This window comes from Fringilla coelebs (assembly GCF_963513975.1).
Source record: "Fringilla coelebs genome assembly, chromosome: 12".
NCBI lineage: Eukaryota > Metazoa > Chordata > Aves > Passeriformes > Fringillidae > Fringilla > Fringilla coelebs.
In genome coordinates, this window is record NC_140038.1 from 10,334,923 (window position 1) to 10,362,534 (window position 27,612).

General features: G+C 43.6%; 3 protein-coding genes across 7 annotated transcripts in view; all 3 read left to right on the forward strand.

The window, feature by feature from the left end:
* The window catches only part of ATOSA (atos homolog A), a 47,313-nt gene extending 44,359 nt beyond the window's left edge, over positions 1-2,954 (forward strand). For all 5 annotated transcript variants that reach the window (XM_084213354.1, XM_084213353.1, XM_084213356.1 and 2 more), the window contains one exon: positions 963-2,954. In XM_084213354.1, the coding sequence (XP_084069480.1) occupies positions 963-1,116 (154 nt within the window). In that variant the 3' untranslated portion in view covers positions 1,117-2,954. The remainder of the gene's footprint in view (positions 1-962) is intronic.
* Positions 2,955-5,973: 3,019 nt separating this feature from the next.
* ARPP19 (cAMP regulated phosphoprotein 19) lies at positions 5,974-17,794 on the forward strand. Its single transcript, XM_084213919.1, has 3 exons — positions 5,974-6,194; positions 10,913-11,035; positions 14,291-17,794. The coding sequence occupies exons 1-3, from the start codon at positions 6,150-6,152 to the stop codon at positions 14,459-14,461; spliced, it is 339 nt and encodes a 112-aa protein (XP_084070045.1). The 5' UTR covers positions 5,974-6,149; the 3' UTR covers positions 14,462-17,794.
* Positions 17,795-18,874: 1,080 nt separating this feature from the next.
* MYO5A (myosin VA) overlaps positions 18,875-27,612 on the forward strand; it is a 100,885-nt gene continuing 92,147 nt past the window's right edge. The window contains exon 1 of the mRNA XM_084213912.1: positions 18,875-20,594. Within this exon, the coding sequence (XP_084070038.1) occupies positions 20,568-20,594 (27 nt within the window). The 5' untranslated portion in view covers positions 18,875-20,567. The remainder of the gene's footprint in view (positions 20,595-27,612) is intronic.

Consider the following 27,612-nt stretch of genomic DNA (forward strand, 5'->3'; position numbering starts at 1 on the left):
TGCTCTCCCAGCATTTGCCATGGTATCATCTTGTTGTGACAACAGCAATGCCTTTTCTGTTTCTGTTGCAGCAGCAATAGCATTTCTCTGTCTCTGTGGCGTAGTGGTACTGACATTAATTCAGTTGCTATAAGAAATGCTCCTTAGGCTCTTCTGCCTTTCCTGGTGGAGAGAAGGAAATCAGAGCTCTGCCACGTGAAAACTATGGAATACAGTTCTCTGAAATGCAGATCTTGTCTCCCTATATACAGTTGTTAATACCCAGGGGAAGTAGAACTGGCACATTCCTGCAGGTTTGGAGGACCTGAATTAGGCTGATTAGCTTCAGCATAAAAGATGACTGGGCTGAGGAATTGACCACTGTTTGCTTGGTGATTGGGTCAGTGAACTGCCGTCTCTTAGAAATGTTTCCCAGTCTGCAAAATTTTATTTCTCTCTGCTGCAGCGATCCCAGTACCTAGTGCTTCTCAAGACAAGTTCTTATATTTGGAGGGTGGTATAAAGCAGTAGTAAACCTCCTGGTGTTACATTCATAAAGAGAGCAATGAGATCTGTCCATATGATTACTGGAACTGAAATCTATATTCAATTTGTATATAGTTGAAAATTCCTTTTTTGTGTGGGCTTAGGCCACCCCATAGACATTTTTAGGAGTGCTCACTGAAGAGCATTTTTTGCCATTCCTGATTTCTGAGGACTTTAATCTTCAATGTACATAATGGCACTGTGAACTCAAATATTCCATGCCACTTTAAAAGCTGTGCACTGCATTGGTGATTAGGAACAGAACCTTTAAATGTCAAAAGAAACAAAGCAGAATGAAAGGATATTCTTTCTCTTTTCATTTTAACTGACTAATTTCATTTGTTTTGGCCTTAAATGTTTTAGGAGTGCATTTTATTTAATAATTTTTAAAGATTGTTATTTTGGTTTAGGTAATACAGATATTTGTATCTTTTCAGGTTCCAGAGTTCTAAATCTGGAAAGATCTACCTCCACAGAGATGTAAGGCTCCTATTCTCTCGGAAATCCATGGAAGTTGATAGCGGCGCTGCATACGAACTCAAATCTTACACTGAATCTCCAACAAATCCTCAGTTTTCACCAAGATGCTAGCAAACAATGGCAAACTCAAGTATTCATTTTACTGTTGAGTACTTCTTGCAAGCAAAGATTGGTAGAGACAACAGTATAAAGTTAAGTCTGTAAAGGAATGAAAATAGCGCTCAAGAGAAAGAAGGTTCTGTGTGATCTTGGACCAGTTTTTAAAAGGTTTCTGGAATGAGCTTTGTGTATTCCAAGTAGACTGGAAACATACTTAAATCTAATCTTTTTGTACTGTTTAAAACCACTTTCATTGGATGTGTTGCAATAGCAAATTCCCAAGTTAGTTTAGTGTTTACACTTTTTATTTTATTTTTCAGTTATTTAATATTTAATGTTTCATTTAATACTCAAGTGATGTTTGTCTTTAGTGTTCTAATGTAGCATAAATCCTATGTAAAATCATACTATGTATTTTTGGCATTAATAATGAAATCTGAAATATATACAGATGTCTTTAATCTGTGTGCTGTTTTAAGTGATATTCATTTAAGTTATTGAAAATGGGGACAACAGGTGAATTTCCATGACATTTCATACTATGCAAGCATTTAGCTGTTTTTTCTCTTTAATGGTACCATTTTCCATTTTTTCTCGCATCCAGATTTAATAACACTTGCAACCACACTGCAGATTGTTTACTTACTCATTCATTCAGATCATTAATTCAATTCACATTTTGCTCCCTCAATTTATTTTCTTTCCTTAAGGGCCATTTTAATTTTGCTTTCTGTTATTAGTTTTCCTCACATAAAATTTGCACCCTCCCCCATTTTATTTCTCAAATTGTGTTAAAGGATGTACTGTGCAAACAAATTAGTATTTATATCTCAAATATATGCAAAAGCTATGAAACTTGTACTTTTTGTTTTATTTTTAGACGAGAGGATCTTCATGTAATCCTAAATATTTTTCATAGGTCAATTCCATGTAGGCCACTAGGTGGCCATAGGAGGTTTTACTAGCAATGCTACACTGGGCATATGACTATTTTCCAATACGTGTGTGTATTCCTGCAACAAAACAGTCAGATGAACAGTTTATGCTAAGTGTTAAACTGTGTAACTGAGAGAAATAAAGTTAGAAGCATTTGATTATATTTGAGCTATATATTTAATAATGGAAATGAAGCTTTATGACATTTGATGAAGATCTGAGTTTCTCAACTGTCTTACCTTGATTTGTGTTTTTCTTTACTTTGCTGTAGGTTTTTAGAGTGTCAGTAATATGCAAGGTGCCCTTTACCATGCTTATCTGATGAAGACTGGAGAAAGGATGAATGTGCATCCTGTATATTCAGCTCTGCCCCTAGATGAGAGAAGTCAGTGTATCATGAAATCTCCAGGAAGTCTGCCAGGGAACGTAAGGGAGACTGGACTTTCCAGATGATACTCATCACCTATCTTGTACATGCAAATGACTGCTGCTCCAGAAGGGCAAAGCTCAGATATTACTGAGTCCTCTCCCCACGTCAGCAGTGTTTTCCACTCTGCTACACCGGGTTTTCAAAGGTTTACCTAGCATTCATTTTAGAGAGAATTGGGGAAAACTGCACAGGAAGAGATTGTTTGCAGTTTCTAATCATTTGTGTGCCCTTTAAAACTGAGAGAAGGTTTCTTTTGGTAGCAGAAGAGTCAAACACAACTGCAGCTGTACTGTGTGCAGAACTAAGGTCTGCACTGGGATATCAAGAGGGCGTCCTAGTTTCTGTGTAGCTGCTATTGAGTCATAAGCAAACAGCATGTATCCTCAAACTCCTTATTTGTGTCATGGTGCACAGCTTGCTTGCATGCTCACTGAAAAAACAACATGAGGAAAGGACACATTTTTAATGAAAAGTCACCATTAGTAGTAGATTAACCTTTTATTTTTGCACTGACATTATGCAATGTTTGTATCTTGATAACTTTATTTAAATAGACTTCTTCAAGTCATCTCCTTTCATTAATTTGCTTTGAATAGCAAAGAAGTGTGGATTTTGAATATGTGGTTGCTACAAGTCATGTCTAGGAAATAAATTTGTATTCCCTTTAATAGTCAAACTACACTTAGTCCCTATGTGGATTTGGAATGAAAGTGACCTTGGATTATCTGTGCACAACTTTGATTTCACTGAGTCATTCTCCATTTACAGCTTGATCTGAGTAAACACTTTCCATTAGGGACACACCTGGGAAAATGCTGGATGCTCATAAACTATGAACTAAATTCCACATGACCTTCTAAGCTTAGGGTAAGACTACACTAATTTTTGAGAGATCATTGGTTTCTTCTCTTTATTCCTCAATAGGTTCAACAATATCCAATTATTTTTAATAAATGTTTGAGTGGTTTATAAGGGCCTCCAGTGATGGCTTCTACAACTAATCTCTTCTAGTGATTAATTATACTTACCATGACAAAGTATAACATTTAGTTATACTATATACATTTAGTAATAGTTATATAAGGATTTATAACATCCAATAAATGTTGCTGAAGTTGAGTTAAATGCTACTTAGCCTTTTCACTATAAGCAAACAATTTAGTTCTTATATGGGTTAAAGTCCTCTTCATGCATCCTGTTGTAATACTCTGGTTTTCAGTATCAGGAGATGCCAACTTGCATTCATCTTGTAACCCAGCATAAGAGACACCCTACCTGCTTGTTCCCAAAATAGTAGCTCTCTTATTGAACTTTATTCTCTCACTACCCAAGATTTTATATGCTGAGCACAGCATTGCTGTTTGAAGAACTGATACCTGTGTCCAACAAACTTGCATCCACCACATTAAAGTTTCATCTAATTAAGTTTCCCTAATTTGCATGGGAAAGTGTCAGAACCCTCATTAATGCCAGAAGGCATCTGGAACTTCAGCCACCTTCACCCACTTCTCCACATGGTCTATTTCCTTATTTTTAAAGGAAGATGATTGTGTGAAACCCTTGTTCTTAACTGTGAATTCCTGCCTAGCTACTCCGTTTCTTTTGAGTGCTTATTTTAGATGATATTCCAAGTCATTATTGACAGCCAAATTACATAGTTTGTATTCTGTCCTCCCCATACTCTAATTCAAATTCAGGAAAAGTGACTCCTGGAAACCCATTCATTTTTCGCAGGTTCCTGTATGAATCACCAGTAATTAACTGGAGATTGCTTCTGTCATTCTCTAATCTCTTAAGGATATTTTTTCATCCAAGCTGAAAATATTTACCAAAACTAATTAAAATAACCTGCAAAACAGTTTTTCCTTATTCCAGCTGGAGACTATACTTTGTTTATTACACTATTTACCTTGATCATGCCAGTTTGAACAAAAACAAACATTAAACACTTTAGCCTTTAAAAGTTTTGTTCAGTAATATTTTGGTACCCCCCCATCATGACCTTCTTTAGGTACGCATCCTTAAAAACTGACCTACTTTCTGTAGGCTGCTTTCTGGTCTTTGAGGCCATTGAAGACCCTGGGCTTTTCCTGAGGTTCTGAATTTATTTCCCATCTTTGCTCTGCATTATGTTCCTTTAAAGAAATAACTGCATTACGGAACTGCTGAATCCTTGAAACTGTTTTCCCTCACATTAATTTCCTAAGAGATTTGAAAGAAATTCCTGGAGCTTGCATTCTTGTCTGCTGTCATTGCTTTGTTCTTCTTCCTTTTAAAATCCATGAGCTTCATCCTTTTTATGATCATCTTTCTATGCTGCTCCGTTTTTCACACTTTCAGACCATTTCTCCCTAATTTTGTTAGAAGGAAATGTGGCACACCCACCACTATCATGGCTTTTTTCATCATTAGGAAAAAACTTTGATTATTTTTCTGTGCAATCTGCCTGGCTGTATCCCTTTCTGCATGGATATGCACATTCCTTGGGTTCCCCACAGCTACGTGATCCTGGTCTCTGGATGAATCTCTCAGGTGCATAAAAAAACTCCTCCACCTACTGCCTTTTGGGGCATTTAGTACAATTCAGCTGTGACAAAATCATTGACAGCTCCAGCTTCCACAGATCTTCCTGGCCTGCCTCTCCTCCCGACCATAATCACACAAAGCCGTCCTGGCCAGTCCCTCCTGAGCTCTGCTAATCCATACCTTGCTGGCGACATAATCCATTTATTTCGGGACCCCTAAAGATTTATTAATAGTGGGCTATTTAAACACCTCCTTCATGCTCTTGAAGAGAGTCCACAGAAGGTTATCTTGCAGCCAAGAACCAGACAGTGAAAAGTAGAGGGAGGGAATAAAATAATCTGGATAATTTGATACTGTGCTGCTAAGGAGTTCCAATGGACTGAGCCTTCCTATCCTGTCAGCTGCTGTCTGGGATTCGTGAGATCCTCGAGTAATGCTGCGGAGGACTCAGCTCCTTGTATTTTCCTCACTGAAAGTGGCCAAAAGAACTGACTTTAGCCAAGCAAAAAAGGCTTTTTTCCCTTTACCCTGATGCTGAGCAGGGCAGGCCGGATGAGCCGGGCTGAGGGGAGGTGAGGTGAGCTGGGGGCCACTGCGGGGACCGGAGGAAAGGGCCGGAAGGTGCCACGGGCGGTTCCCATCGGACACTGGAACGATTTCCCTGTTCGGCTGGTCAGGCGGCCCAGCGAGGCGGCGGAGTCACCAGCCCGGAGGTGCTTAAGAGACGTACGGCCTGGCGCCGGGCGATGTGCTGTAGTGGTTACAGTGACGCCTGTGAGGGTGGACCGGACCACACTGAACGTCTCTTCCCACCCCGATGTTCCCGTAATTCTGTGATTCTAACGGGAGGGGCTCCGAAAGCAGACCCGGGCCCGGGCCTCGAACCCTCGGTCCCGGACGTGACGCGCGAGGCGCAGGCGGATCCCGCCCCCGCTCCGCAGCCCGCGCGCGGGGGCCGAGGCGGAGGAAGTCTGGCCCCGCCGACGCTCCGTCGCGCCCGCCGCCGCCATCTTGTGCGGGAGGAGGCGGCAGCAGCAGCAGCAGAGGCAGCAGCAGCAGCGCGGAGGAGCCGCGGCCGCGCCTCCCGCCCGCCTCCTTCCCTCGCTCCCTGCTTCCCTCCTTCCCGGCCCCGCCGTCCCGCTGCCGCGGCGCCATGTCTGCCGAGAGCCCCGAGCCCGCCTCGGCCGAGGAGCAGAAGGTGGGTGGCCGGGCCGAGGAGCACAAGGAGCCCCGCGGGGCTTCTCCCGCCTCCATCGGCGCGGCCGGGCCTCTCCCTCCCTCCCTCGGCCCGGGGAGCCCCGCAGCGTCTCCCGGGCCCGGCCGCCCCTCCGAGCATCGGCTGCCCCGGGCTGGCCGAGCGCAGCAGGGCCGGGCGGCGCTCCCCGGGCCCGCGGCCGTGCGGGCTGAGGCGGAGGAGCCGCAGCCCCGCGGCGGCTCGGGAGCGGCTGTTCCCCGGCCCATCGGCGGGTGCGCTGGCCTGGCCCGGCTCGTGGCGCTCCCTCGCTCGTTCTCCGGCCTCGGCCCCGCTCCCTCCGGGGGCTCCGCGGGCCTGCGCCACGGCCTTCGGCTCACGACCGCAATGGCCGGATGGACGGCAGCCATAATCCGCAGGCTAAACGTTTGTTTCACTTCTAGAAAATGTTCAGTTTTTAATGTAATCAATTCAGGAGCGGAAATACCCAAATCACAACGACCGTAACCTGTGCTAGTTAAAGCTTTTAGAAAGGCTAACTGGCTGGGTTATCTTGTGTCCCTCTTATGTCATCTCTAACTAGTAATTGTGTCATTTCTCAAGTGGGATTTGGTTTCATAGATGGCTGTGTTGTGACTTTAAGAAGCCGTTTGTTTTTTAGTCTTGTCATTGTCGTGGGAGCCCGGTTGCAATCCCCGCGGCTATGATCCGGAGAAGTTATGAAACACAAGTACTGCTTTGAAGGACACTAAAAGAAAAAGCTTGATCTACATCAGCTCGTTTAATAATTTACAATTTGTAATATGAGTTAGTCGCACAAGTAGAGCTTTGGGGGTTAATATGGAATGATACCTTCTCAATAGGTGCAGTAATCAGAACCAGCTCCTTGTCAGGTCTGTAATCTGCTCTTAAATAGGTGTGTTCTGCAGCGTGACTGAACGTTCATGCTAGGTAGGCTGCTGAAGGAATACTGTTCCTGTTCAAAGCCTATAAAAATAAGTCCCTGGCCTATGCAGCACTCCTAGAATAGCTCTGTAATAAGAGCATAGTTAAACATGTGGCAGCAAGTTTATTGTAATGCCTTCTAGGGTGTTCTGATTAAGTCAGGTGACTGGGGCTGATTTTCCTAACCAACTTTCAGTCTTGAAATGTCATGCTTATGCATTGCTTGGAGAAATTACCTTTTACTTGAGACATGGGAGGTCCTTGCTGCTCTCCTAATTTAGTTTTATTCTGGCAAGGTGTTCAAGAAAAATTATATAACATCAATAAAATAAAACTTTGCTTTCTCTGACTTTATGTCCTAGTCTGATCCTGTGATATCAGTGCTGTTATGACATTGCAATATTAACCTCCACTGAAACGATTTGTCTGGGTAGGCAAAACTGAGCATTCACTCGGTTAATGCTTAGCTCTGAAACACTTACATAAACAACCCATTTTGCAGTACTTATTCATATGTGTGCTTCAAAAAGATGACACCCCTAAATGAAATTTGGGGCAGTGTTTTCATGATCAGAGCTTTTTTTCTAAGTTTTCTGACATGCTGTAAGAAGCTTCTTCTGAACGAGAAAGGTTTTTACTACAGTGATACAAACTGAAAATCTGCCAAAGACCAGCGTTTCCTGTTCTTGGTGTGAAAACTCAGGACAGTGGCAGGGGGAAGTTCAGAAACAAAGAAACTGTGGACATAGGAGAATGTATGTTTGGTTGACTCTTTTGGCCTTAAAAGCCTGTATTTTTCAGGAAACTCTTAGAGGTGGTGCATTTTGTTGCTGAATTGGTTTTTGTCACATCAGTTTGCTGTAGGGTTGTGCTGTTGCCATGTTTTTCCCATTTTCTGCTTTGCATTTTGTTTGATGTCTTCTGCCAAAGATGAGCCATTCATAACAGAGTTCTAAAAGGCTGCTGGCTGTTTTTTTAGTCATGCAGGTCACTTGTCCAGCAGATACAGAACTTTATGCTGCTAGAACCTGTGTGAAGATTAAAAGCAAAAGCTGTCTTTAAGTGAGTTAGGTAACTACTGCCTTCCTGGTAGATCATTTTAATGACTTCATGAGCTGTGTCAAGTTCCTGTAGAGAACTAAAATTATAACTTTTGTGTGGTTGTCACTTGGAAGAAGAGCGTGGTATATCTTGATTTCTGCCCACTCCCCAGTCATTTGTTAGTCACTTGGTTGTTGCTTCTGTAATTCAAGGGGGAATGTTCTGAATGTAGGAGTGGCTTGGACTAAAGTCTTTGGGGCTGAGCAGCACGTCTCTGAGAGTGCTCAGTACCATTTAGTCCTCAGAAGAACATAAGATCAGGACGTGAAGGCAGTGATCTTCCCAAGAAAACTCTCGAGGTCTCAGCAATCTGGTTTAGCCTTCTGAGCTGCAAATGAACACATCGAATTGCTTTCTGAATCTAAATTCTTGGCACTCCCTGTATCCTTCAGCAAGGAGTTCTGCACCTTAACTGTATTTTACGTGAAGAACTGTTGTCTTAAGTATTTTTGAACCTGCTGTCAGCTGGTTTTGTTTGGCACCCCAAGTCGTGGTATTGAAATTCTTTAATTTGTGTTCTGTGGGTTTTTGAGTCTTAGTTGTCGTTGGTCATCAAGAAGAAGCGGCCGTGCTCTGTATCCTTTTGAGCTGCATTGATGCATAACACGATGTTTTTGTTTGGATTGCCTGCTGTGCCATAATTTGTCAGCCCTGTGAGTTTGCATAAATGTCTCCTTTGATGCACTGTGAATACATATTTATATAAGCTATTTATTGTTGGTCCTCTTGTCTTAAAAAAATATGTCCTTTTGGCTTTTAGTGTGGCAAAATGTGCCCCCTCAAATACTTTGTCTGTTGGCTCAGCAGTGAGTACCCAGTGATTCAGCATTAGGTGTTCAAAGTGTTGAGCTGAAAGGATTACTTTTGAGCAAATCCAGGCTGTGGTGGCATTCTGATGAACCACAATGGGGAGAGCAGCTGCCGTGTGATCTTTGCAATACACGAGGACCGTGGGCTTGGCTAGTGTGATATTGCTTAGTGAGAAATGGCGTAGTTCTATGCTCAGTAGTCAGGGAAGCTTTACCCTTTATTTTATATGTTTGGATTTTGCATTGTATTGCCTAGCTGCATTTTCATCTAATAAAAAGCATTGGTTCCTGTTGTCGCTGTAGTTTCTCTTTAATTGTTATGAGAGTTTCTGTTTTTTCCTTGGGAGAACTGTTAATTCGGTTTCCTGTTGTATTGTGCAAAGCTGTCCTTGGGTGTTTTGTCCAAATGGAGAAACTAGAAAATGTTATATTCTAAATCTGTTGCCGTCTTTGTTTCTGAGGCACCTTACCAGAAAGATGTTGACTCTTTCACAACCTGGAGCAGTTTATAAGAGATAGAGAAGAGCACCTAGGAATAGGGGAGTTGGTGGTCGCTCTTTTTCTTCTTCAGTTTTGGCTTAAGTAGCTCCCTGCTCCCCGTGTCCCTGTCCTCCTGCTGCTGTGTTAACACACCTGTTTGTGCAGCTGCCTGCTCATCCAGGCTGTGCAAGCCCATCAAATGAAACAGCCCAACAAGGGGAGAAGGAAAAAAATTATAAATGGTCTTTTTTCTGTTGGATTAGTTTCTGTAAAGCTTAACTGGGGAATACAGGCAGTCATACTGATAGATGTAATGCAAAGGATGATGACAGGCAAGGAAAAGAGTATGAAGGGGCTGCCTAAGCAGATCTAAGTGGACATGAAATCTTAGTCATAGATGAATGACACCCTCCTGATTTCAATGGCAATTCTTACTTGCTGCCTGAAAGTCTTTCTGTGACTTCAGGTGATAATAACAATTCTGTGCTACAGCAGTCAGTGTAAATCATTATAAATTTTCTCTGAACCAGGAATGGTTTTATGGTTTTCCTTAAAAAAAAAAAAAAAGGCTGTGGCCAAATTCCAGAAAAAACAGATGAAGAATTTTGAATGAAAGATATTTTAGAAACAATTCAATAGAATAAATTGCACTTCGTACATTAAACTGCTACATGAACATGGAACAGATGAGTGTGAACTAGAGGCCAGTGAACAAATTGCAGTTTTGCCAAATGAATATCTCTAAATTATTATTTTGAGCATCCATGTTTTACAGTATGCTCATAAAATAGGCATTTTATTTTACACAAATGCACTACCCAACTGTCTTCATCTTCATAATTTCAGGGTAATTATAGACATGTATAGAGAAACACAGTATTGCTATTAATGTAACAGCAGGCATGTTTTTGAGACTGTTTCACAGTGAATATCAACACATTAGGCTGGAGCAACCCTACAGATCAGTGTGGCAGTGCAAGTGCCAATCTGCCTATGCAACTAAATGATGAAACAGGCATTTGGAAAAAAAGTCCTGTGGTTTTTGCTCACTATTCAGTATTTGTGCTTAGTGGACCCCTTGTTTTGACCAAATAAAAAGAGTTTTGTTTGAGGTTTTTTTATTCAAGATTGAATAATTCAAATTGCTTTTCTTTGAGAGAGAAGTGCGCACATCTTTAGCATCTCCAGGAAAGGTGTCTAAAATGGGAGGCTGAACTCCTACAGTTGCTGTCAGCATCTGAGAAAGAATGTATGAAAATGTCTAATCAGATAATTGTTATGCTTGCTTGGTAGCAGCAATGGGCATGTGGGTGTATTACCTGCAAAGCTGTTCTGCATAAATATACACTGTTGTATGTTTCACTTACAGTATCACTCACTGTCTTTCAGGAGATGGAGGATAAGGTGTTAAGTCCAGAAAAAGCTGAAGAAGCAAAATTGAAAGCAAGATATCCTCATCTGGGCCAGAAGCCAGGAGGCTCAGACTTCTTGAGGAAGAGGCTTCAAAAAGGAGTAAGTTCTTCATTGTCCACAGAGTATAGACAAAAACCCCCAAAATTCCTGTATCTGTGATTTTTTTTTTTCCTGCTCCACAGGCCTTTGGTTAATAGAGTCCTAAGAACCTTAAATTTTGAGAAAGCATGAGGAAGAGAAATTTGTCTTTGCACAACAAATGCCAGGTTGGCAGGATAGCTGTTTACAGCATCAGTGCCTCAACCACACTTGTTATAAAAAATTAAACTTAGAAGCTGCTGTGATAGACTTGAAAAAAACTTTATAGTAAACACCAAGGGTTAGGAACTCATCCTCATTTTGTAGTGATTTTATCTTGCCCATTCTTATGCCCCCAAAATCGATGTTTACTCCTGTTATCCATGTTTCTGGCACAAGAAAGTTTGGTGTCTGCTGTCAGACGAGGCATTATCTGACATTAGTGGTTTGACAATGGTTGTATAATTCTGGCTATATACCCAGACCCAAAAATAATGATAGAAGAAGGAAGAGTGAGTTAATATTTCAGTATTGTTCCACATCTAACCAATGTCTCTTCTTAGTCTCTATTTGACTGGGGTTTTTTTAGTTTAATTATTCATAGGGTGATTATGTAATGCCTTTCAGGCATGCTAGGACTCTGTTCTTGTAATAATCCTGGTATGTCACAGCTTCTGGTGGTGCTTTCATTGCTGTCATACCGTTGTCACTATTGTCTAGGCCTTTTCAGTACACACAACGATTCCAGGTATAAATCCTTCACAAACCAGCTGGTGGAGTTCAGTGCTGATCTAATTCTGTGCTATCTGGTAACATCTCTTGGGAATTGTTACTGTTGGCAGGTTTTTTGGATAATCTTTGTCTCATGAGTTAGAAGATATGAAGCAGACTTAATGGCTGCTGGGCCTGGGCAGGTGGTACATGAGGTGACTCCCTCTGAGTGGCCAAAGGCAGCCTAAATGAGACTTCACTGGGTTCAGGGTATGTGTAGACACAGAAGGGAGTGGTAAGTTTGCATTGTGATGATATCTCAGGAAAACAGGGCAGCATTCAGCCAGTAAAGATTGATAGCCATAAAGGAATGATGGCTGCTCACACTTGGTGCAAATGTGAGAGAATCTCACCACCAGCAATAACAGCCTGTACAATATCTTCGTCTTAATTATACACATTGAATGCAAAGGCTCTTGCAGCATGTGCTTTCAGATTTGAGCACAGACAGATCCCTGGCCATCTTAATTGACTTTTGCTACTCTGATGAAAGATGGCATAAACTTGTGGATTCCAATTCATTATGGGCATCCTGCAGTTCCTGATGTGGTGATAATAACTTTATTCAATTTTTTAAAAAATTATTTTGATTTAGGGTGCTCAGTGTCTTAAATGAGGAGGGCCCTTTACTTAATAGGGGTTCTGGTGTACTTTGGGCTGCCTGCTCTGATGGGAGTTAAAATAGAGTGAGGATAGTGGATGTGCTATCGGATACTGTTTCTGACAGGAAGACACCTGGACAGACATAGTTGTTTTTGAAAGGGATGATCAAATTTAGGTCATCTGTGAGAAGCTAGAATAAATCAGGAAAGTACAGGACTAAGTTAAAGGAAGAAATGGATTGATATTCTAAACCATGAGAGATGGTGGGTTTTCTCACATGTTCTTCTGTGGTCAGCTGTAGCCCAAATCATCATCACTTTGGCAACCGGGACACACTCTGCCAAGTCATATTTGCTGTCCAGAAATGTTCTGCATTTGATGCACACACCATTACTAGCACACTTTCTCTGGAATAATGGTAGAGGAGAACAGTACTACATCATGCTCTTGTGGAAGGATTCTCTTTGGAACTCTTAGACAGACAGAAAGATGTCTACTGGCAGCTGTATCACATCTGAAGATCAAATGGTTCTTTTATTACCTAGTTGCTGTTTAAAAGTTTCTTTTGGTTGCTTCAGTCTTAAAGGGCAAAACAGGAAAGCCTTTTTCCAAATGAGATTATGTTCTACCTTGAGGCCTAGGCTGCAGAAGTAGTGCTAGAACATTTTGGTGTAAATAGGGATTACACCATCAAAAGGATTGTACTGGGAAGGTTTATAAATAAAAGTGTGTGATTCAGATGGACCACGGACTATGGGAGAGATAGATCAGGTAACTTCAGGGCTCTGCCAGGGAACATTTAAAGTCAGTTCAAATTACTTCTGTCTAGCAACTGCTGCTGCTGAGCATTTTGCAGCTGGTTAGTACTAATGCAGAATAAAGGCTGTGGTGGCAGGGTGCTGCCCAGAAGCACTTGGACATGGCAGGTCATGATGGCTGTTGTTCAGCTGGTTGAGGACTAAGCCTATGCAAATCTGACTGGGTGGTCTATCTTCAGAGATGGTTGTGATTGTAAGCAGTACTTAGTGGTGTAAATCTTAATCCTAAATCTAATTTTTTTGCCTCACACAAAATCTGTTCAAAATAATGGATTATGAGTTTCAGAGTGGTAGACCTCATGGTGAGATGTAAAAACAATGCATCTTTTCCTGCAAAATGTGTCAGTGAGCAGTTGAAGAATTGGATGAAATTCCATGCCTCATTTTACCATGGTGTGGATAAATAACACTCATTTGTCTTTGACATGCATAGATCATTTAATATTTTGAGAAATCTGCTACTCTTAAAGGTAATGCTAATAAAAACTTGCTGATATATTAAGGAACACTGTTTTTAAACTAGGAATTTAAAACTTAATTTACTTTTGTATTCAGAAAAAAATGGAATGGAGGATAATAATTTCCTTGACCTAGTGCTTTTCAGAAGGACTGTACAGTAGATTTGACTTAGCTAAATAATTGGTTTGAGAACTTTAGGGATTACAGTTTCACTTGTTTTATTATGTGCAGAGAAGAGGTTTTCTTGTTAGCACACACTTTCATGCTACTTTGATCTCTGGTGTGATAGATCAGGCTCTGTTCTCCAGTTTTAATTTGTGCATTGTTTGGTTATTGCGTGTAGCAGAACTTATTCACTGCAACAAAATTTGCAAACCCCAAGGTTTCAGTAGTGGGAGATGGGCTTTTGGGAAAACCAAGGCAAAAATAATGTTCAGCTTACTGTTCACAGTAATGTTCACAATGATGTTAGTTAGGAGTTCAGCTGTCTGTGCTTACTAGTCTTGACCTTTTTCACAGAGATTTTGCAACTTTTTAATATCTAAAATGTCTATTTAACAATGTAATTCAATGTATATAGCTGATAAGATTTCAGGCTTTTAAATCTATGTGTTTTGTCTTCTAGCAAAAATACTTTGATTCTGGTGACTACAACATGGCTAAAGCAAAGATGAAGAATAAGCAACTGCCTACTGCAGCTCCTGACAAGACAGAAGTCACTGGTGACCATATTCCTACTCCACAGGATCTTCCTCAGCGGAAACCATCTCTTGTTGCTAGCAAGCTGGCTGGCTGACGAGAGCACCTGAACTGCATGATTATTCTCATTCCTGTTATTTCTCCTTAATAGTTATTTCTCACCCTCACATCCCCCTTTTTCTTTCTTACACTAAGTCATGAGACTGACAGCTTTGCAGGTAGCGATAGCATGTGCTGCTATTGTAAGGGAATACTGTTAAGAGTAAAACGTAGTATTTGGTCTAGTTGAGAACAATGCACTGATTAAAAAGGACAAGTTTGGTTAGAGCAATGTAATCTACTTGAAAATGTACATATTGCCCATTTCCTAGTGTAGGACTGGTTCCAGCAAGTGACATTGCAAGTTTTACAACTTCTAATGTTTCTGCTTCTGTTATTTCATCTTAATTACAGCATATTTGTATTTAATATAACCTCCAGTTGTGTTGGGTTTTTCTTCCGTGTTTGGGTTTGTTGTCTAAAATAGAGGTTTAGACCACAAGTTGCTAGATGGTAAAGCATGTGTAAAAACAAAGACAGGGCTCTGATTGAATTTTGTTTCTGCTTTTGAACTTGAACGGCCTTAAACCTGTTTCAGCTTTAACAATAGAGTTTTTACTTGGGCAATATTTGCCCATTCTGGTGTAACTCTTGTGAACCTAGTGCTTATTGACAACTGCCTGTTGAAGCTGGTATTCTTTTCAGTTCTGTAGCTTAGGACACACTTTTGTTGAAGATGTGGATGAAGTGTGCATGTGCATAGACTGTTGAATTCACTCTTGTGCCATTTTTTGTAAATACAATAGTTTTGCACAACCTTTTGCAAACGTCTATTCGTTTTACGTTTTAAAAAGCAGATAATGTGCCAATCAAAGCACAAGTGATTCTGTATCTTTCAAAGTCTTGTCCTGAAACTAAGAGCCCAGAATCTTGCTCCTGAAAGTAAAAATTGTATACCTGAAATTTGTGAAACACATTTACGCTTGACTCAACCTTATGCTTTTGCAGTTGTATGTTTTGTTTCACAACAATATCCAGCATTCAGGTATAAATTTGGAATTTTTACCTATATTTGCAGGCAAGTGCCCTTTATGTTCAGCAGTTGTTGAAGCTTTTAAAGCAGAAATACTCTGTCTGTTGGCATGGAATATGGCTGAGTGTACTTTTGTACAGAGTTCCCCGTGTGGCAAACACCAAATTTAGGCTCACTAACGTTTGATATGCAATTGGCTTTGAGCTGCTTTAGACTTCTGGAAGCAGAAGGATTTTTTTTTTTTCTTGGACTCCTGAAGAGGTAATAAATCATTTCCTTTTCTTCATTGTACAGCAGCCCCTCATTGGCTTTGTGGAAACAAATATCTGGAAAGGTATTTCTATAATGACTTATTGAGAAATAGGTAACTTTTCATAGCAGAAAATAGGATTGAACTCCAGTTGATGCTTATGATGAAGGTTGTAAGTACTAGATAGACAAAATACATAGTTGGTGTTAGTTAGGTGAATTGATGGATTTAAAACATGTTAGTTCAATAAAATCAGAATATTGAAAGTGGAGTATGATCCATAATATAATTGATTTTCATATAGGTAGTCACAGCCTTCATGGTCTTTGGGAGAACAAGAAATTCTTTTAAAAGATCAGTTTACTGAATGCTTTTTTCTTTAAAAAACAATTTGCAAACAGCCTGTTAGAAACAAAGCACCAATGTGAGTATCACAAGAGAGAACGCTTAAAGATGCATGTGTTTAGAAGCTTGTACTTTGTGCTGACATATTCAGAAAGGTCTTAGGGTATAAAGGACTGCTAGTCAATACCAATGCTGGCCCATATCTTCTGCAATGCTCTCTTCCAGAGGCAACCAAAATGGTCAAGAGAAATTGAGTAGTCTTTATTTGGTCCTGTTTTGATCAGTGTGTCTATGTCAGGTTTTTGATTCAGAGAAGCAATTTCAGAGAATTTCAAAATTGCGAACCCGATTCTTTTCAAGTCTGTATAGCCCTGTTTCAGTAGTTAGATGGGCTTTGTCAAGCCTGTCCTTTTCCTTATCCTCCACTAGTATTACAAATTTGTGGTTTTTGCAGAACAGTTTGAAGAAATGGACCTATTTGACTTCTTTAGGAAATTAGGCTGGAAGAATAACAAGGAAACTGGAAATATTGAAGCAAGCTGCTTTTTATAAATGTTTGTTCTAATGTGAAAATCCTTCTTTATTTTTCTATGTGTAAATGAAATTGAAACTTAACGATAGGATTGGGCCTGAAACAAATGTTGAACAACTTAAGGTGACTTGCTGTGTATTGTCTGGTGCCACTATTCTGTAGCTCCCCTAAGGTGAGTTCTGTTGATGTTTGGGAAGGTTTAAAAAGATAGCTATTTAAATTTAAACATTCCACTCACTTAGCTACAACTCGGCTTGTCCTGCTGGTTGGACAACACAAGCTCTTCCAGTGCTCACTCAGTGACTTGCAGTTCCTAAGATTACTACGAATTCAGCTATGAATATATTCTCCATGTGTATATTTGAAGTACTGTAATACTAACTAGGTCAGTGACTGATTATGAGCCTTCACATCTGACAGACCTCAGCAGCAGGCACAGCTATGTACACTGATTGATTCTGTACACTGTATAAAACTTAAGTCCAGTAGTCACTTAACAGGAAATGGAACATGACTGCAGGTTGATGCTTACTTTCAGCTTACTCCAGCAAGATAACTCAGCTATCCAAACTGATGTACATAATGTATTATATGAGTTTTACCATTTGATAATTGCCTTTTTCAAAAAAAACCTGTCCACACTGTAGACTGGCAGTCCCTTTCATATCTTGCCTTTAAAGATAGAATGTTTAGTTGTTAGAGTAGTACTCATGTAGGCTTGTTATAGCAGATAGCACCAACATTTTATTTGAGATAGTTAAGTGGATTAATTACAACTTCACAGATATGTCCCCAGATATGTAACACCAAAGGCTTCCCTCTCATTGTTCTTGATGTAGTAGGACAGTGTTTGTGTAAAGGCCACAGGAGTACGTTTTGTTGGACATATTTACACCCAGTCAAGATGTTAAGGTGATAAAAATGTCAATTGTTCTTTACAAACTTACACGTTGTATAGTATACAGAATAAATTGATTTACTTAGTTTTTATTGCACCATGGAGATTCGTCTCATCTTTACTGTGTTTTCCTAAACAATACTGGATACTTCGGTATTCTCTGTGGAAAATTTCTAAACCCTAAATCTTGCTACTCTGTATCATTAAAAATATGACTGGGCTTTGGTTTCTAGTATGTTAGACTACAGAATTACTTCAATGTAATCACATTTATATATATTTCAGTGCTTATTTTTCTATTAAGGCAATTAAAGCTTATTGTTTGAAAACTCCGTAACAGATGATTGTTTGGGTCCCTTGCACTGAATGAAGGGGATGTCTGGGAACCAGCTTGGTGCAAAGAAGTTTGCATTGCTTTAGACTGTTGGCCTAAATATGGCCACGTTTCCAGAAACCACAGTGCTGGAAAAAAGTCCCACTAATTTCCCAGTCAGCCTGAGGCTTGGTGCTGATCTTTGCACAGCTTCCAGATCCATGGGGTGTTGTTTACTCAGTTAGCTCAGTCCCCAGGGTTACAGTAACACCCTCTGTGCTCTGCATACCTGCATGGTACATGATTGTCTCTCTTCCTACATATCTCTTGTATTACATTTCAGAGTTCTTAACTGTTCCATCAGTACTGGCTGGAACCAACCCTGTTTGTTTTCTGCAGCTAAAATCTGCAGGCCTGGTCCTTGAGGTGTGAGAACATGGGCTTGGCAGAGAGCTCACTGCTTGCTCATTGTACGGTGTGACAACAGAATAGGAAGTCCTGTGTGAGAAGGGACTTTCTCTGCCACAGTTGAACAGATCACAGATATGAACGGGACAGATGTAAGAAAAAAGATAGGACAAATGCTTCTTAACTGCTGAAAAAAAAATAGCATAAAAATTCAGTATAAAGTTCTGCATGTGGACTGTGTCAGTTACATCACCTATACACTGTTATCTGGAACACCCTGGGATCTATGCTCTGAAAAAAAATCTTTTCAAAGTATGTTGTGTGCAAGGTAAGAGATGAGGTCTTTTAAATCTTGCCAGCAAATACTTGATGCAGGAGATGCATCTTATTAAAGTAGTTACTCTGGATACATTGCAAAAAGGTTGTTTCTTGGCAACTTTCAATGTCCCCAATTCCTGTCCTTAATGGCAGATTTGAAATCCTGGTTTATGCAAATTGTGTCAAATCATAGCATATTTTGGACTCAGACATCTATTTTTTGCTGTGGCTTATAATTACATTTGGCTCCTGAGCTCCAGCTGTGAGTGGCTGAGATCAGTAATCCACAGTCCAGGCAAACTCCTGAAATGAGTCTTCGAATTCAGCATAGATATCCTAGGGACAGGGTTCAAAGCATCAGATGTGAAGCATCACACAGAGGGGAGGTCCAGGTCCTGTCTGAAAACAAAACTGAAATTTCAGTTTACAGTTCCAGTGTTGCACATGAAAGGTGACTGGCAGCTTTAGTATAGATCCCTCTGGTTTGCCTTGGCAGAGGGATGAAGAGAGCTGTGAAAACTGCTTAGCCAAAACCTCTCCCCTGACCTGGACAGTAGCTCCCAGGAACCCTTCTGGGCTTTCTGGCACTGAGAAGGAATGTCCAGTTCTGCTGGAGTGAGCCTCCTGCTGTAGGACAGCAACAGCAATCATGGTTGATAAGCCTGGACATTCTGGCAGAACATGGGAAGGAATGAAGAATGTATTTTTAAAATTCTGTTCACCTTATTTTGAACTCTCCCAGGAGAATCAGGTGTTTTTTTAATCTCTATTTTGAGTTTACTAACCTTAGTTTCCTGGCTGTGAAGGCCATATAGCTGCACCTAATACAAACAACTCTGGGTAAGCTACATATTTTCATCTTGGCTATTTCCTATTTGTGCTTGCTACTTTCTCCATCCTCTTTTTAGATAGCAGCTATAAAGTCCAGCTAAACATTTATTGGGAGTGTTTGTTTTGGGAGTCAGGATAGTGTTTTCTCTCCGTTACTAAATTGGTGAGTGATTTCTGACCCATTGCTTTCATGGTTCAGTTTCTCTGTAAACAGGTTTGTCTGTTTCTTTGGTAGTTGCGAGTTTCAGGGGCAGTGCAGATACTAGCCACTGAATTCACAGCTGTTAGCTGAACAGTTGAATTCTGAGAGAGGATAAATAGGCAAAAGCACTTTGGTGGAGAGTGTGGCAAACTTACCTATTTCAAACTTGTTTTGTATTTTGAACCACTTGGACTAGTAGGACACACTTCCAAGATGGAAAACGAAAACAGAGAAAGAGAGAATAGCTTCAGGTCTGCTGTCAAAAGAACCCTTGACATAAGCTGAGCTGTACAAAACAGTCACTAACAAATCAGAAAAAAGTCGTCTTGAGACCTTGCTGGAACATGGACTATGCTTTTCATTCCTATTTGACATCCACGTTAAACTTCTCAAAGATGTGTACCTCCATGTCTTGGTGAGAATGGACTTAATTGCTGAAGGGAGCGGTTTGGGCCCATTTCCCTTCAGTGCCTTCAGTAACGGTTTGAACGACAAATGCAATCCAGCTGAAGGAGGCTGTAAACAATTTGAAGGATGGGATTAGAATCGGTGCCCGTGAAACGAAGGGACCGGATGGTTCCCTGCGCCTGGTGCTGCCCGCGGTGCGCCTCGAGCAGGAAATTATAAATATCCCTGATGATATAACGAGTAATTTGTTCAGTGTCGGAGAGAAATAATAAAATTAATTAAAAAAAAAAAAAGGATGCTAAGGGAGAGGAGGAATACCGGTTCTAGCACAAAGCGGGGGGCGCGCAGCCCCGCTGCCCGATCGCCCAGGGGTCCGGCAGCGGCAGAGTCCCCGCTCCGCCGGGGCCGCGTCCCGCCCGCCGGTGGGAGGCATCGCGCCGCCCGCCCCGCGCCCTGCCCGCCGCCGCCGCCGCTCCCACAATGCTCAGAGCCCGCCAGGTAGCAGCAACATGGCGCGGGCCGCCGCCTGAGCATCCTCCTCCTCCTCCTCCTCCTCCCCCCTCCGCCCGCCTCCGCCTCCCGCCGCCGGGCTGCCGCAGAGGGGCCGCCCGCCCGCGCCCTGCGCCATGGCAGCCTCCGAGCTCTACACGAAGGTAGGGCGGCGGCGGGGCCGGGGCTGCGCGGGGGCGGCGGGGCCGCGGGGCGGGCGCGGCGGGGGCAGCGCGGCCCGGGCGGGCCCGGCGGAGCAGCGGGGCACGGGCGGGGGCCGGCGCTGCCTTCCCCGGCCCCGGCGGGCCCGCATCCCGGGGGCGCGGGGCCGCTCCCGCCGCCGCTGAGTGCCGGCCCCGCCGCGGGCAGGGCTCGGCGCCCCGGGCCCGCGGGGAGCTGCCGTGCCGAGCCGTGCCGTGCCGAGCCGAGCCGTGCCGTGCCGTGCCGTGCCGTGCCGTGCCGTGCCGTGCCGTGCCGTGCCGTGCCGAGCCGAGCCGAGCCGAGCCGTGCCGAGCCATGCCGTGCCGAGCCGTGCCGAGCCATGCCGTGCCGTGCCTCACGCCCTGCCCTGCCCGCCCGGCTCCGGCGGGGATGCAGCGCGGTGGGGCGGCTCGGTTATCGCCTTCGGGAGCACCGCGCCGCTCCTTGAGGAAAAACGGCTTCTACGACATAAGCGCTTTGCTGTTCAGCTCCGCTTTTTGGTGACACTGCACCTTTGGATTATATTCTTCTGGCAGTCGTTCAGAAGCCCTGCAGTCAGCAGTGATGCGCAGCGTGACTCTCATATGCTCTTTAATCAGACATTTTTCTAATCTTTTTAGTGTTGTGTGTTAGTATCTCATCAGCTTCTGCCTGGAAACAGCTACTGTCCTGTGCCTCTTTACGGCAAAGCCTGCAAATTGAGATGTGGAAATGGTTGTTTTCCCCCCTAGCAATGCACTGTTTTCATTGCTCTGCCTTGAGCTAGTGCATAAATCTGAAAAAAATGACAGACAACAGGTCTTTAAGGGCAGAAGGGATGACAGAGGTCACTGGAATTGAGCAGGGCAGTACAGCATGGCAAACTCCTAACACTCCTTTCAAAAGGCTTGTACGGTCACAGAGTGTTGGTAGGAAGGCCACGCCATCTCGGTCCTTGAGCCACTTAAATACTCCAGAATTATCCCCAGTCTGGCACTCTGCAGGGCAGGAAAGGAAACAGACCTTTTGTGTTGACATGGAAAAGTCACCTTATTTGTAGAGTCCTCCCGCTCAGGAGTGGTGGGACAGCGCAGTGACTGCATCAGGACAGGTCAAACCGCACAGTCCCTTCACCAGGGACTGCTTGCCTGTGTCTGAGAGTATGTTTGTGTCAGAGGTGAGGAGCATGCCTGCACCCCCAAAAGAATACTAAATGCATTAATGATATGGCACACCGTGGTGTTTTGTATCTCACACGAGAATACCCCTTTGAACTGTCCCAGAGGGATGAAATTTACCATTCTGGTCGAGAGAGCAGTGGTACTGCACAGTTGTTTCCAGGCACCCAGCAGACCTCTGTGTAAGGAGTTTTTTTAGAAATGTGGTTTTAATTTCTTCCTCTCTGTTGATGTTCTTCTTATGGAATTAAAGTGGCTCATAGAGTGTGGCTCAGACTACTTGCTTGTTTTTTTCTTTTTTTAAAATTTATAACTTTGTCTGACCTTGAATTCTCTTCACTGAGTAGTTGAATCCTTTGGTCAGAAGCTGCTCCAAAAATGTGGGTGTGCTGTTGTCCTGGAGCTGAGTTACAGTGGAAAGCTCAAGGCCCCTTGTAATTCCTGAGGAGGGCCTGGCTCAGAGATGGGCAGGCCAGGGTAGGAAACCTGCTGGGCGCTCAGGAGAGACTCTGCTGGCTTCCCTCTCTGCTGGCTCTTTCCTCAAGTAATGGCAGCATGCTGCTGGAGCAGCATTCAGTGTCTCATCCTTGATTAGGTAACATAAATAATGGATTTAAGGTCAAAGCATGCTGAGGTAAAAAGAACAAACACAAAGTCAGACAAGTGCAGGGATGATCCTGCAGTAGAGGCTCGCTGGGTGATGAAGGCCAGTGGGATTGTGTCTGTGCCTCTCTCACACCACAGGCTGTGCTTGTCCTCTTTAGAGACATGCACAGGCACAGAGAGAGCGAATTTCACATCTTTTTTAACTGGTAAGCAGAGCTTGTCATTCAGGGCAGCTGCTTAAAGTACCAGAGCTTCCAGTGTAGTATCCGCTCTTACTGGATGGTGTTGGCATAGATATTTTGCTGGCAAGCAGGGTCAGGGATGAGTTTTCAGCACATTATTGCAGCTGTGTGCCCTGGAGCAAGGGCAGCTCTCTTACCCTCTCCCACTGGATGCCCCCATCCCAGCCTGGCTGTGTTTTTCAGGTGGCTGTGCTGGTGTCACTTGCAACAATGCTTGGTGAAGTTATGGTAATGACTGGATGAGCAGTGTTGCAAGGACGTTGTCAGCATTTCTTCAGGTGCTGTCTGAGAATGGCAGAACAGATTTATTTCCAGCTGGGGGTGGTGGAAGTGGGGCTCTCTGCTCCAGTGTGTCCAGTTTGCCTTCAGTTATCCTTCAAATTTGGGTTCTTTGCCTACCAACATAAAGCTAGCATCCACTATCCCAACCACATGCTGAAATAGCTGAAAGGAACTCTTATTTTTCCAAGGTTTTTGTTTCTGTTAGAAACCAGCAATACAGATTTTTTGAGGAAGTCATGCCACTCCTGTGAACGCCCCACTGCTTTGTGTCATCCAGATGTGTTTCTAAATTTGGTGGCTATATAGCCAGCCTTGGGGTTGGACATGGTTGTAGTTCATCTAGAAATTTGGATTTAAGTGAAAGGACTGGCTCAAGTGCACTCACAAACTAGTTGTGAGCAGTGAGCCCAAACCATGAGGTTTTGTATTCCTGTGCCCAGTGACACTGCAAATTCAGACTCTGCTTGAGGGCATTAGCCTTAGTTTTGGGGTGAAGCAGCTTAAATGAGTTCCACATCTCAGGCATTCTTACTGAAAACATTATGCTTTTGAGCCTTGTCCTGTTGGATATATACCTCTGGCATGTCAGTGGTCTTGCTGTAAGTTCATTTCTGGAAGTTTTGGTTCTTTGTGCAATCAGACTTAGGAGAACCTTGCTGTGGTTCCTGGATCATTGTAGCCCCACAGAGCAATGCTTGCATGTCACTGACCCATTCCAGCATTTCAGGAACTGTTGACCAACAACAGATTTATACCTGCTTCTGCTGACCCATAAAAATTGGTAGGTACAATCTAGGCCATGTGCTGGCTTTTGTTGAGTGTAATTTGATTTCTCTGGAAATTAAGAACAAGGGAGAACGCTCTGCCTAGAATTGGAACTCATCTGCTGAAACTGCCATGTGTTGTGTTTGAAGTCACCTCTGTGAGTTTCAGGGGTGTGAAACCAAGCCCCAACACGTGCTCTTCTCACCTGTACACAGGAAACTAACAAAACAGATCAGACACTGTGTTCATGCTGCCTCTTTAAAATCAGAGTGAAGAGGTGACATTTTTTTCTCTGTTTCCATCTATTTTTCCCTGGGTTTGAGTTGTTTCTCTTTCATGCTGTGTTTTCTTAGGGCATGCTGCTTTGCCCTCTCAGGATTTCTGTTTCCCTTTTGTGTGGCTGTGTACAGTGCACTGATTTATTTATTTATCCATTCAGTCAGAGATTCATTTATTTTCATTCTTGCTGCTACCAATGTGCTCCTCCCTTCCCATTATCTTTGAGATGAGGGGGAGCTGTCTCCAGCTAGCTTGGTCCTAACACAGGGCCCGATCCAATTTCAGTGTTAGTGAGTGAAATGCCCCTTTGAACACAGAGGAACAGCAAACAGTTTTCACTGGAGAGCATGGCCTGGGCAAGCTGATCTCAGTAGCTGACCTTGAAATGGTTCAGATTGAGGGTTTATGAGCAATGAATTGAGTTAGGCAAGTGTCAGAGGAAGCTGCCTAGAACAAAAGCTGCTTGTGCTGTCCCCAGCGTTGCCAGTGGCCCTTTCTTGGTGTCCCCTGGCTGCAGCAGCTGCTCTGGGGGTGAAGCCAGGGGTGTTACAATGCTTGGTCTTCTCCTTTGCCTGTGCTGGCTGCTTGCAAGCAAAAATGGCAGACAGCAGGTTCTGAGCAAGGAATGGCTCTGCTTGGGCATGTTAGTGCTACATGGGGAGGGAAATACAGCAAAAACCAACCTGAGTGTCAGAGGGAAAATGGAGCTATTTCCAAATTTCTGTGCCTATTAGTGGGCTTTCCTTGGGATTTATATAGTCCTGTATATGCTGTGCAGACTTGTTTTAAAGTAGATTCTTTCACCCAGTCTGCAAGAGGCCAATCCACACACAGAGTTGAGATATTTGACTTTAAATAAGTCAAATACAGTTGCAGTTCTGCACAGAAAGGGGTGCTGGGTGGCAAATCCACAAAGCCAGCACCATGACTGCCAAAACTTCTCACTAGTTATACAGTTTAGCAAACAAAGGCATTAATGTTCATTGGCTGTAAGTTACCTACTTCCCTTATTAATTAGTATTCTGGCTTCTATTGGTGAATGATTCTCTTGCTTCTCGTGCTAAGTCTTGCATGCTCAGTTTTGGGTTGGTGGTTTCTTGGGCTGGTGTGCCTGTGGTCAGGATCTGCCCCTGCTGGAGTTTCCTTTCACCCAGCCAGAACTGGTCCAGCACAGTTGCTTGAGTGGGCTCTGTTAGTTTCTTCCTTTTCTGGGGGTTCTGTCACGTGTCCTTGTGGCCCCTAAATTCTGCATTTTCTCCTCTGTCAGTGGAGATCCTTCTCCCAGGCTTTGTTAACCTCCCAGCAGGCCTGACATCACTGAAGCAGATCAAGCCCCAAACCTTAACAAGGCAATGCTGCCCACAAATACTTTGTCTTTCAAACACCTGGACATCACTTGGAGCTTGTTAGCTGCTCTTTCACAGATTAAATCTCCTTTCCTGTTGGTTAGGCTTGAAAGTGTACAAAGATCAATCAGAGAACATCCTTAGGGAAATGTTTACATGTTGGCAGCCAAAGCCCTGCCTGTGGTCAGTGTGCTCTGTGAGCCCTGGGCAGTGCCCCTGTCCCAGCAGGTGACAGTGAGTCCCTGCAGAGTGCTGTCCCACCTGGGCAGTGCCCCTGTCCCAGCAGGTGACGGTGAGTCCCTGCAGAGTGCTGTCCCACCTGGGCAGTGCCCCTGTCCCAGCAGGTGACAGCGAGTCCCTGCAGAGTGCTGTCCCACCTGGGCAGTGCCCCTGTCCCAGCAGGTGACGGTGAGTCCCTGCAGAGTGCTGTCCCACCTGGGCAGTGCCCCTGTCTCAGCAGGTGACAGTGAGTCCCTGCAGAGTGCTGTCCCACCTGGGCAGTGCCCCTGTCCCAGCAGGTGACAGTGAGTCCCTGCAGAGTGCTGTCCCACCTGGGCAGTGCCCCTGTCCCAGCAGGTGACAGTGAGTCCCTGCAGAGTGCTGTCCCACCTGGGCAGTGCCCCTGTCCCAGCAGGTGACAGTGAGTCCCTGCAGAGTGCTGTCCCACCAGTGCAGAGGGGGCAGTCCTGGGGCTCAGCTGGGGCTCCTGCACTGCTCAGAGCACAGAGAAACAAAACCTGAACCGAACCTGAGCTGTCCAGGAATCCATCCCCGGGGCAGGGAGCCTTCCCAGGATACTTTATAGCTGCACTCTGCCTCTTCTCAAAGCCCAGCCCGGCCGCAGAACCGGGGATGGTTCGGTTCCTTCCCTGCCTGTGGGCCCTGCTGTGTCCCTGGAATGAAGACAGTGGCAGCTCTAGTGACAAGTCATGGTGCTGTGCACACATTTTATTCCTATTGCCTTTAAACTAAAGGTGCTGAGGATAGAACTACCCAACAGTCCAACAACACTTGGTTTAACCCAACCTTGACATTTTATTATGTTTTTGTAAAAAGCCTGTTCTCTGTACAGGCACATGTCAGCCACAGCAGCTGAAGGAACTGGGAAAGCTCTTAGCTTCCCAACAGCACTTCTCTGACATGTCAGCAATCTGTTGGAAAATAAAATGTGAGGTTTGGGAAGCAAGGCAGGCCGTGGCTTGAGCAGGAGCCCACTGTGCCCCAGAGCTGCTGCCCTGGATGCTGAGCCTGCCTGCAGGAGGAAATGGGGCCACCCTGGTGGGCTCAGAGACACCGAGCTCTGGGGGAGCTTCTGAGAGCCCGCACACAGCTCCTGGGAGGGTGCATCCTGGAGTCCTGATGGAACACCACAGCTTTGTTGGGAGCTGCTTTTGGGGAGGGGTGATAATGGCTTTGTATTTTAAAATGCTCTTCTTTTTTTTTTTCCCTATAGACCTAATCTTGAAAGTTGTGCGAGTTCTTTGTTACATGTAAAGAACTGTGAAGGTCCCATTTATAATAATTGGTCTTATTTCTTCAGTTCTTTGAGTATCATGTTTAAACATTTACCTGGTAAAATTAGTGGATTATGTGGGATCCCTCCCAAATTGTCACCAGCAATGCTTGCAGAATAGTCATGTCTGTACATGGAGCTGCCACTGGTTATTTGCAGTTTCTTTTTACTGCAGGAATTTTATAGCATGTACCAGATGGATTAAGTAATGGATTACTCTTATTTTTTAGAAAAATTAATTATCAGATGTAGTGCTGCCAAGCTCCTGCTATGTCAGAAAATGTGTGTTATGACCACCATGATTATCTTTGTTGAGACAGAGAGCTCCAGGTTGAGTTCTAAGGGATATACAGGTGTAGCCAGCCCTTAGGGTTTGCTTGTGGAGCCTTTGGGAGTTTAATTCTCTCCATGTGTTCTAATAACAAAGTAGTTTGTCTTTATGAGACTCATTGCCTATTCTGTATCGAACTAAAGAAAGCATTTTTGTTATTAAGTGTGCTCAGTGAGCCAGCTGAATTGGAGGAAGTCACACAAATGTCCAGTATCACATGGCTGCAGTTTCTGGGCAGCCTATTTTTAGTAGGGTTTTTAAAAAGCAAGAAGTGCCAGTGAAGTTAAGCAGTGGTGGTTTGTGCAGTGTGCAGCTGGCTGGCCTGTAGGGACACTCAGAATGACAGAACGGGTGACAGCGGGTCGTCTGGCCACCCTCCCTGCTGGGGTGGGGCCATCCCAGAGCACAGGGCACCAGGCTGGATCTGGATGTCTGAGGGGAGGGAGATCCACAGCCTCTC